Source organism: Barbatula barbatula (genome assembly GCF_947034865.1).
Source record: "Barbatula barbatula genome assembly, chromosome: 21".
NCBI lineage: Eukaryota > Metazoa > Chordata > Actinopteri > Cypriniformes > Nemacheilidae > Barbatula > Barbatula barbatula.
In genome coordinates this window covers 15,296,516-15,308,579 of record NC_136784.1, presented here as the reverse complement: position 1 = coordinate 15,308,579, position 12,064 = coordinate 15,296,516, and the positions used below count along the sequence as shown (strand labels likewise).

The 12,064-nt window shown below is 37.9% G+C and overlaps 1 protein-coding gene across 1 annotated transcript in view; it reads right to left on the bottom strand.

Annotated features, from left to right (window-relative positions):
- Positions 1-12,064, bottom strand: part of adcy2b (adenylate cyclase 2b (brain)) — a 56,200-nt gene that overhangs the window by 26,235 nt on the left and 17,901 nt on the right. Inside the window, exon 3 of the mRNA XM_079485312.1 lies at positions 5,768-5,929. Within this exon, the coding sequence (XP_079341438.1) occupies positions 5,768-5,929 (162 nt within the window). The remainder of the gene's footprint in view (positions 1-5,767; positions 5,930-12,064) is intronic.

Genomic DNA, 12,064 nt, shown 5'->3' with positions numbered 1-12,064 from the left:
AATGTACCTTTAATGCACCTCAAGGTGTAAGTTGTACAGCAACCTAGCAACCGATCCCATAGACTTCCTTTATAAATGGTCCAGATGGATATCTTTGCAGCACAGTATTGTAGAGACAAGAGGGTGAGCGCATTTGACTCATTTGGAAACCAATCAGTATCCCAGGAATGTATTGAAGCTACACAGCCATGCCCATAGCAACAAAACATATTAACTTAGCAACCATTTAACAAGACCTACAGTATACCTCTGCATCAGAATATTGTAGAGACATGGGGGTTGTTTCACTTGTTCAGAGCATCATCAATTGGTATCTGCCAAGTCATACCCATAGCAACCAACAGGTTAGCCTAGCAACCATTTAGCAATACCTATATCTCTGCATCACTACATCGCATAAGGGTTGGTTTGTTTTACTCGTAGCTAATAGTACAATCAATTGGCCACGCCCATAGCAACCAAACAGATTATCTTATCAACAGTTTTGCCAGATCTATATCTCTGCATCAGAACATCGTAGAGGCATGGGGGTTGGTTAGATTCATTGGTGGGTTAAAGTGTCAACACCCTAGTAACTGCCCAGTGCCAAGTTTTGCCATGGCAAGCACCACTCACATTTTCATCAGAGAAGGGACTCTATGTAGATATTACTATTGTTATTTTTATTTCTGTGATAACAACTTGCTGCCTGTACATTATCCCTTACATGAAGTGCGTTCTGTTTAGGTCTACTGTATATTACTATTGTTATTTTTACTGTTGTAATGCTGTAGACTGCATATGCCATCACATAACCTTTTTAATGTAAACTGTCACTGATATCTGTACATATGGAAAATAAACTTGAAACTTGAAACAGGACTGCACGAAAGACACATTTATGATGTTCTAAAAAACAGCACAAGAAGTAGATGCCTTTGTGCCTCTGATACTACGAAAGGCGGATTTATTTACAGAAAGATGCTCTCGTCCTCTTTAACAACAGCACTATATAAGTCCTAGTCCACCTGCCGGCAGGCACGACTCTCACTGGGACAGTTTTATAGCACAGCTCCTTAGAGAGTCGCCCTAGTGCATAACTCTTCAGTAATAACTGAATGAAAGGATGAAAGAGGTCAGTCGTAACTGTAAATGAGTGCAGACAGGGACCTGTAGGGAACAGAAGCTTAATTACAAAGCTGATTCTGACCCACACAGATGCAACTTCATTATTTTTCCAGCCTCTGATTAACACGAGACCTTTGTTTGCTGATCATGTCAGAAGTAAATGTCCAAAAGGTAACAGGATCTGGAGCCACTTTGAAGGCACTTACAGGGTATGACCTGCAGATCTTGAGTGCACCTAATTCGAAAGAGGCTGCAATATTTTTAATGAGAGGAAGGAAAGCATGATTAACTACAAGAGCTTAATGTGAAAGGTCTTTAAGGTTGTGTTTAATAAAGCTCACCAACGGCAGCAGCAGAACAGGGTGGAGGTCTGACAGAAGTGCCTTTGCTCAGAGGGCGTTTGAGATTTGAAATGTGAGGGCGAACAACAGCACGACGAACTCATAATAACAATTTACGTCTTTCTACCACCTGATTCCTGAGTGTAATGCCGCTGGCTCTCGGACAACCTGACAGCCAGTATTTTTATGTTCCCGTGGACCATGTGAGTAAAGTGTTGCCTTGGTGACGTGCGTTGTGTTTAAGTCTAGACTGAAAAACAGAGCTGCTTGAGATCTGCTTAGAAAAATGAAAAAGGCACTGGAAAATCAATAGACAGGTAGACATGAGTTACTATCTAGGGGGTTAAATAGAACACCAGTGAAAGAATGAAAGAATGGGCTTGGTGCAGATGATGGCGTGGACGGAGAGAATGGGCCTCATTCATGAAACACGAGCAGAACGATTTTATGTGTAAATCGTCCGTAAAGTCGTTTTGACGTAAATTTTCGATTCATGAAATCTTCGTATTTTCAAAATGTTAGTTGGTACGAAATATATTTACACCTGCTCCATACCACCTGCACATAGTGCATACAACCGCACATAGAGTTCTGTTATCTTCTAGTAAAACTGATGACACTGCTTTTTAATGCACTTTATATCATAATGATAGGTTATTTTGCTCTGTCTTTTATCATTTTTAACTTTGGGTAAGACAACAAGACAACACATTTACAAGAAAAATGGGGAAAGTTTACAGGAGAATTCGGTATTTTTCAGGTTTTTTACAGTGTTGATGGGGATGCGCTAGTGCACCACATATGGAAAAGTCACTTTTTTGAGCTCCACTTTTACCGAATCCTTGTATTTCTATATTTAAGTGCTTGTATTCAGCTCCAAAATTTACATTTAATGTAAATCTGGCCTTTTTGTATGCATATAAATTGATCTCAATTCATTTTTAAGGTGTATATTTGGCTTTTTTGCTGACTCTCGAAACATTGGAATCAGAAAAGTCTTCACAAGTCATAGGAGCTACCTCGGAGGCGACACTCATGTGTTTCTATTTTGGTATAAAGTAAAAACACAATCTGCTTGCTGCAATTGTAGAATAAGGGCAATGATCATAAAGGAAAATAATATCCACATAATCCACATCAACAAACATTATGTGGACCAAACTTAACTGCCGGTAGACCTCTGCAAAGTCTGAGTATTTCTAAATGAATACATTTTAAACAATTAAAATACAATTCAACTAATATATTATTATGAGTAAATATTCATATAAATTAAATATAAAATAAGTTGTTATTCTAACAGACCAGAATGAAACTTTGGGCCAGCGTTTGCATTTGATGAAGCCTTCTATACAAACTCCTGAAGTTCATGCCAACTTGAATTAAGAACAACACGGGCCATATTAACTTTTGTGTAAAAAACTTCTATCTGTATTTACTAAAGACACGCAGTGAAAATAAGCGCTGAAAAGGCGCGGACACAGATGTTTGTGCGACTGGCCTTATTGCATTTATAGGAGTTTCCTCGTCAGACGCAAACTTTATAGGAGGAGAGTATTTAAATGAATCACACAAGGCGCTTTACTAGGGTTTGCTTTACTTGGACATGTACTGGTATTTTAGGTATTTAGGTATTTAAATTAGAGATTTTTTTCTACTTTACACAAATCTTAGCGGTCCACATAATGTGTCTGTTAAGTTTCAGTACACCACATATCTTTCATGCCCTAATTGCTTGTGAGGAGAAAAGCGCTGTCTCTTTAATTGTAAAAAATGAAAATGTCATCATCATTTACTTGTTTGTTCCAAACCTGTATACATTGATTTGTTCTGCTAAACACAAAGGAAGATCTTTGGAAAATGTCAGTAACCAAACAGATCTCATCCCCCATTGATTCACACAATATATATTTTCCTACTATGGCAGTAAATGGGGGATGAGATATGTTTGGTTACTGACATTCATCCAAAAATACTCCATTGTTTTCAGCAGAAAAAATAAATTTATAATGTCATGAAACAACCAGAGGGTGAGTAAATACTAGCGGGATTTTCATTTTTGGGTGAACTATCCCTTTAAAATGTCCCATGCTATGAATAACTTAAAAGAAAAGTACGAAGTAATATTGATAGTATATTAAACAGCCAAATAAGACAGACATACACATACTGTAATTAATAAACCGCATGCAATTTCAACATTCAAAACACATGTGGAAATCTGTCACAGCCTGACATTTATGAAAAATACCGTACTGAGAACACAGTTTAACCTTTCGCTCAAGTCTGCCTTCATTACGCTGTTGACCCATTCCATACACCAGTGCGCTTTTATTGTGTTCCCTTGTTTACATAAGAGCCATTACGAAAATGCTCATAATGGATTGAACGTCAGAGAGAAAACACAAATCATTAGAGGAACTGAGGTCGATGCGATCATACTGTACTTCCTGTCAGTCTTTTTCCTACCGGAAAGAGAATCACTGTTCCAGTGGAAGATGTGACAGAATCTACAGCAGCTGTATTGCTCTGTTTACAATGCCAAGAAAAATTATGTTTTAAGAAGACCGTTCACACTGTCATTTTGCATTTGACCAAAAACAGATCAGTTAGATCAGACAATGTCATCCATTTCTAGTGTATCTACAGTGACGTGGTCCTAAACTGACATAATGCCAGGACACTTTCTCATACAGAAATATAAAAGCAACTGTCAGTGTAAGAGACACTGTCTAACATGTCTATCATTATATTTCACAACAGTGCTGAACACAAGCGCCTGGGGCTCGTTGACTATTCACTATATACAATGACAGTTCATGGCATCATATAAATGAGTGTATTTGGGCCAATATTGCACATTTTATATCACATTAAATAGGCAATGCTTAATAATAAGAACTACTTAAAATATGTTTTGCACATTCAGACATTTCTAAAAACAAGATTTTCAAACCCCAAATGTGATGAGGTCTAGGTTCATGGATTTCATAGAGTTTTATTTTACAAAATCGATCGTGGGCGTGACGTCTGAGGCTGAGACTAGGACAATCCCAGTTGGCTTGTAAAATAACCAATGCTAGTTTGCTTTAACCAATTGTTGGGTCAAATATAAACCATTTGAAAGGCTAATGTAACCCAACTGCTGGGTTAATCCCTTTTTGACCCAACGGTGGGTTGAAAATGGAGTGAAAATATAAAACAAGTGTATTTATTAGAGTTATTATATTGTGCAGTTTTTACATTGTGAGTTGCTAAGACCGGTCTGTCGTGGTGAAGAAAGAGCTAAGCCGCAAGGCGAAGCTCTCAATTTACCGGTCAATCTACGTTCCTACTCTCACCTATGGCCATGAGCTTTGGGTCATGACCGAAAGGACAAGATCCCGGATACAGGCGGCCGAAATGAGCTTCCTCCGCAGGGTGGCTAGGCGATCCCTTAGAGATAGGGTGAGAAGCTCGGTCACCCGGGAGGAGCTCGGAGTAGAGCCGCTGCTCCTCCACATCGAGAGGGGTCAGTTGAGGTGGCTTGGGCATCTGTTCCGGATGCCTACCGGACGCCTTCCCCGGAAGGTATTCCAGGCCCGTCCGACCGGGAGGAGACCCCGGGGAAGACCTAGGACACGCTGGTGGAACGCCTCGGTGTCCCCCCGGAAGAGCTAGAGGAAGTGTCTAGGGTGAGGGATGTCTGGGCATCTCTGCTTAGACTGCTGCCCCCGCGACCCGGCCCCGGATAAGCGGAAGAAAATGGATGGATGGATGGAGTTGTTACATACCTCAACATTTTCTTGTCCTCCATCATGTGAAAATCCCACTTATAGAAATAATAATGCTCATCTTATCAAGCACCACTCATAACTGTAATATATAATTTTGCAATTGTGCATAGATATTTGTGTATAAAGGCCAATCTTGGTCAAATAATATACGAAAGAAGACCATTAGCAATTGCACGAATCTAAACTGAATGATTTTGGAGAACCTAGATTTGCCAGAAAATGTGTCATTTAAGGCCATGATGATGTTTGATACAGTCAGACTGACAGTGAAGGATTCTGGAAAGTGTGCCCTCTATGACAACGACGTCATGGTTAAACAACAGCAACCCTATAACCTCTAGATCAACCCCCCTCCAGCCAAACGATCTCTCTGACTCATATTCTCTTATTCCATTAACTCACACTAGCTTTTACAAGACAAATGCTTTGGTCTGACATTTTAGTGCTCAGAGACTTTGGCCATTTATTATTAGACACTAGCTGTTCCTTTCACAGCCCACACAATTCCAGTCCAACTAAATGAAGACCCACACAGAGACTTACCTGCCAGACGAGAGGTTCGATGTAGTTGCTTGTTGTTGAGAGATAGATGCTAAGCACTAGCGTGTGGGAAGATGAAGTGAGGACGCTAGCGATCACTGCATCTCTCATGGAGAACGGCAGCATGGTGAAAACCACAAACACAATAAAGAGGAAAAACGACACCTGTGAACAGAGAGCACAGAGCGTCAGCCTGACATCTAACACCCATAGTCGATTTTAACACCATTCAGAAAAATTTCAGCTTCTTTGGTTGTTAAGGATTAATGTGAAACAGATGGGGAGTAGCAGCTATTGAAATTAGATTGATATTATAAATAGCAGTCCCTAATTTGGTCATAATCATTATAGTTGTAATGATCCTTATAATTTAGGAGCGAATATTTAGCCGCATGATAAATATTCACGAGCCAAGCTGGGAAATTTCAGAGCGTGAGCCACGTTTTAGATTATTTCTGTTTCATGGAACCAGCCATATAATTTAATGAAATATGTTTCACAGACAGCATATACTGTACAAATTGCTTAAAAGACCAGTGTGTACACTGTAAAACATTTGCAGCAGTTTGCCAGTAACTTACTGTAAATTACTTTACACATTTGTTTAAACATAAACTTATCTAGTTCTTATATTTTCTTTCATAAAACAAGACTAAATAGCTTAGGTCACTTTTCTTTTTATGTAAATATATGTTAATTTAAGAAGTTAAAATTTTTTTTTGTAGAAAACAAAACAAAAATGTTCACAAAGAATGTCATTTTTTGCATTGTTGTTGTGCTAATGCCAGTAATGAGTCTCTGCCTGCTCATTTTGAATCTCAAAGGTCAAAGTGTTTTAATTTTGATTAAAGTAAAGTTTAACTCAAATTGAAAACAATACGGTAACACTTTACTTAAGCATATATGTTTAATGCATTATAAAAGTAGTTTAATGTATTAATTATGCCCTGTGATGCACCTTACTTACATAATTGTAACCACAGCATGGGTGGAGCTAGCGGGGGACCGGGGGACCAGGCCCCCCAATTTTTTATACATCAACATCATGTTTTTACATGTTTAAACAACTTATTTTAAGAGTGAACAGCCAAACCAGATTTAACCAAGCTATTATCTGCCTAAATTAAAAGCAGCTCGAATCAACTAAGATCCTTAGGAATATAACTATGGTTTGATGAAATGTTGCGATGAATAGCGTTTTCTGAGCTCATTTCGTCACCAGAGAAACACATAAACACATTATGTATAAGTAAACACATTATGTGATTCAATAAATTGACTGTTTAATTTACATTGCATATAAATATATTCATTATTTTTCTAAATGTTTTATAATTATGTGTGCGCTAACATTTACGTTTAATACAAAAAACATGTGCGTATAATTTAATGATCATTCCCCAGTATGTATTTATGCTTGAGCACACAAGGCAAAATGTTCATGTCAAAACGTTTTTGTTTAAAAAAGGCTAAATTTGAAGTAAAGATTTACCGAATCTCACGTGACTGAAACGTTTATTTGACAAGCTTGCTTTACAATAGTTCTGTCATACAATTGAAATCAGAAAATGACTAAATGCATTACAAAATGAATATTAACAGTATCTATTATTTGCTTTCTCACTGTCTATGAGGAAACGGGCTGACAAATGAACTTGGCAACAAAGGTTCTTCTCTCTTTTCCCCGAAACATAACAATATTTATTCATTTATATACGTGGTCTCCTTATTACAGATTTTCAACACAGTTACATAGTATACTAAGATAACACAAAATAAGCCTAAATCCATGCGTGTGTTTGTAGAACAAAGATAAATTAACTTATCACCATGCAGATTTAAAAAAAGCTTTACATTTATGCAAAATAGAAAGCAATAAATGTATATTACGCTATAATTCAACAGAAAAAGAGTCAGACTAGCGCAATTCCATATTTCAGTGCCAGTGTTACACCTGCATCCAGTTGTTTGCGAATTGAAAGATGAATTTGTTCTTATTTATCTTTCACAGTCCGTTAAAAGGAAATTTCATTTCAATGTATTCAAACATTATGAACAATTAAAATGCATCATACCATGTAATAACCCTTAATAATCCCTCAAGGCTTTAAGTAAAGTCTTACCAAAAATACTAATAGGAGAGTGGTATTAAGTAGTAATTAAACCTGCTACAAAACTACAGCAAAGTTTTACAGTGTAGTTTTTGGGAGGATCTATTGACAGAAATGGAATATAACATGCATACTATGTGGACCGAGGTGTATAAAAAGCGTTATGTTTTTAATATCTTAGAATGAGGTATATCTATTTATAAACACTGCGGTCCCCTAGCATGGAATGTTATTAACAGGTTGCCATGTTAGGTCTACAGTAGACCTAAACAGATGGAATACTCTACAGAACGCAATTCATGTAAGGGATAATGTACAGGCAGCTAGTTGTTATCGCAGAAATAAGCCCCAACAGTGTGATCTTTTATCACTCTTTTGACCCCTGGTTTTCACTTAATTTTCGAATTATGCCTTGTTTTCCCTGAGTGTATTTGCACTAAGTTTGTATGTGTAGCACACATTTCTACTTTTTGGATCTTGAGGAATTTCCAGTTTTTTACTTGTGGGTTTACTTTCCTTGCCTTTGTGGATTTACAACCATTTTACTTTGTGGATTTCTTTCCTCTGCCTTCTGGAACTACTATTGTTTGCATTTGGGCATTTTGCCTTTTTAATAAACTGATCTACTGAACCAGCTGTGTCTGCCTTATCTTCTGGTCTCCACCTGATCCCCCATGTGGCTAAATTGGTGTATTAACTGTCTCTTACACCAGATACCTGAGTTAGAGCCTGGGTCCTGACAGAAACTTAGTGCCAACATGAACCCAGAGGCTCCCAGGAGCTTTTCCCCACGTTGTCTCACAACGAGGGGACAGTCCAACATCATGAAGCCATGCTGGTTCAGCAAGAGGCCTTAATGGCAAAACATTCTCAACTTGAATAATAATGCAGCTCCATTTTCCACAAACCTGAATCGAAACAATATCTATTGTAACAAAGCTACAAAAATGGTCTTGATCTCGATTCATAGTTTTGTGCCATGATTCCGCTATCATGTCATGTTTATTCTTGGTCTTGCAGCGGAGTCATGGCATAGCCTTAGGTTTTGTGTGAGAAAGACATGGCTTTGTTTTGATTCTGACATGCCATGTGCTTTCTCGTGTCTCGTCAGTGTTTCCCGCCCTTTTGTCTCGTTAGCCTTACCATTAGTGTTTCATTACCTTCACCTGCCCCTTAGTAATTATCCTGTGTTTGTTCCCCTATTTAATGCCCTCTTGTCTATTGTCTTGTGCTGGTTCGTTGTATATTGTTCCTGCTCCGTAAAGTACCCTTGGTCTTGAGAAATACGTTTAAGTATATTCTAGTCAGTGTTAGTGTTTTGTTTCAGTCTTAGTTTCAGTCTTAGTGTTTTATGGTTAAGTCTTGTTGAGTGTTTAGTTATCAGTTTGTGTACTCTGCTTTTTACCCCCTCGTGGGTTTTTGTTTTGTTTCCTGTGTTATTATTTATTAAAATCCTGTTACCCCTTCATCCCCGCTGCCTGCGCTTGGGTTCTTCACTACCTGTTCCATAACAGTTTTGTGTGGGTTGTGAAAGTTGTGAAGAGCTGAATTGTCGAGGTTAAATGTTTAATCTGTCCCATGAACCGATTGATTGCCAGTTTCGTGTCTACTTGAGGTTCTGGTCTGTTAGCAGGATTAAGACTGGCTGTTCGATTCAGTGCTTTTAACCTGCACCATACCAGTTATTACACCTGCAGAATCCCAAACATTCTCTCGTCATCTCGCCACTGCTGCCCAGTAAATCACTGAGGGTGACAGCAGAACCATTATGTCTCAGAACTACAGAAAAGAAGATACGAGTGCACTGACAGAGAACTGGTGAGAGTTTCCATAAAAAAACAAGCTGGGGTGTAACGAAGTAGCAACACATTTTAGTAAATTATAACTAACTATCAGTTACTAAATTATTAATGACAAATTCTAACTAATTTAGCCAGCATCCTCTCTGTGTCCTGCCGGCAATCCTGTCCTGTCTTGCCGGCTGTCCTGTCCGAACTTGTTTTGACTCTTGTGTTCCCCGGTTTTGCCCCAGATTGGACTTTCCCCCTGGAGTCTTTTGTTCTGTATTGTATTTATCATGTTGCCAGTCACAGTCTTGTCTTTGTCTTTGCCCTGTCTTGTTTGTGCCTTGAGGAGCGTCAGGTTGCCGCTCCTTAAGGAGGGGCTTCTGTCATGATTCTGCCACATCATGAGAGAACTTCTTGATTCATGTGGAGAGAGGCAATTATTGTTGATTTGGCTTACCATACGGTCTCGTCTCTGTTTCCGCCCTCCCTCTCGTCTCCTCGTTATCGAGTACATGCACCACACTTGTCCCCCTCTTGATTTGATCCCTTATTTAATGCCGCCGTGTCTTCTGTCTTGTGCTGGTTCATTGTGGTTGTTTGGTGAGTTCCTGTGTCTTTTTAGTTTAGTTAAGTCTAGTGTAGTTTTGTAGTTCATGTTTAGTAAATCACGTTTAGTCTTGTTTAAATGTAGTTAGTAAAAGTATTTTGTTAACTGTCAAGAACGTGGATGAGGAAGAACCCAAGTGCAGGCAGACACGGGGATTACGGGGTTAACAAAGAGTTTATTATAAAATAAACACAAAACAAAAACCCACAAGGGGTAAAACAAGACAAGATAAATAATAATAACCAGGACACGGCCTAACTAGACTGAGAAAAATAAAACACTAAGGACAAGACTAACTCACCAAAACACGAGGTAACAAGAACTAGAGACAGGATGCAAGGATAATCCATAAAAGGTTTCAGACTAGGAAAACATACACATACAATGAACGAGCACAGGACAATGTGGATCTCTTAAAGGGGAACAAACACAGGATAATTAACAAGGGGCAGGTGTATGTGATGAGACACTAATGGGAAGGCTAACGAGACACAAGGGCGGGAAACACAGACGAGACACGAGAAAGCACATGGCAAGTCAAAATCAACACAAAGCCATGTCTTTCTCACACAAAACCCTAAGGCTATGCCATGACTCCACTGCAAGACCAAGAATTAACATGACATGACAGCGGAATCATGACAGTTAACTCTTTACTCGCTGTCAGCGCCTTAGCAATACAGCTCCCAAAAATTATGAAACAACTCTAAATATATTTTCAGTTTTTTTTCTGAATAAACTATTAGGTATGTTTAAATAAAATAATATTTTTTTATAATTCTGTGAACTAGGCCTACTAACAACAATTCTCCCAAAATCCAATCAAAAATATAGTAGAATATATATATTGCAGAAAATAAAACCTATCTATTAAAATGTTTAGATCTTTACATTAATTATTAAACAGCCTAAAATGAATGAATATTTTATGGAATTTTCATCTCATGCGTCTTTTATATTGCCGTTGGATGACTTTCTATCACTCCTGAGGTTTAGCTTTTGTTGGAATTCAATAGACACTGAAAAGTAATGACCACCATACATGAAGCAATGCTTATTAAAGGCTAATTTGGAGGGGTTTCTGGATTTCTTTTCTTCAAGAACGTAGCATTAATCCAATCTTGAAGTATTTTGAAATATTAACAAGTCTAATTAAACATTTTTGTTCATTATTAATGTGGCTTATCATTCAAATGACATGGATGGAAATGGATAGAAATACAAATGTAACATAACGCAATGCATCCTGTCCATGCAAATAAACCTCTGTATATCCAAGTAATCATTTTATATGATGTCATTAGGATATTGCTCTTTATAGTGTCTGGCATGTGACTGGTATAAGAAATCCTTAATATATTGTAAAGCACAAGGGTTGCCTAAGCAACCAATGGTATTAGATAAATAAAGCTCCCTAAACAGATTCACTTTTTCATAATGAATAAGATTATGTGCTTTATGGGATCTTAATGTCCAGTTAACCAGTCTGCTCTGCTTTTGAAAATGGAATATAGGAATTTATTTGAGATATGAGTGCATTGTGTCTCAGGCTGTTTTAAATTGGGTAATTCTCAGGAAATGGTGTCATTTGTGTTTGGTGTGTGCCTATGACCTGCTACTAGTACAAATAACAGGAAACAGAACTTTGTGTTATGTGATGCAATTGGCTTTCTGAGTATAATGCAAAGAAGAATATACAGTAATATTATTTGTAAACATTAAGATTTAATAACCAAATTGCACCTTTTATATACAATTCAATTCAATGTTATGTATATACAGTAGCACAATGTGC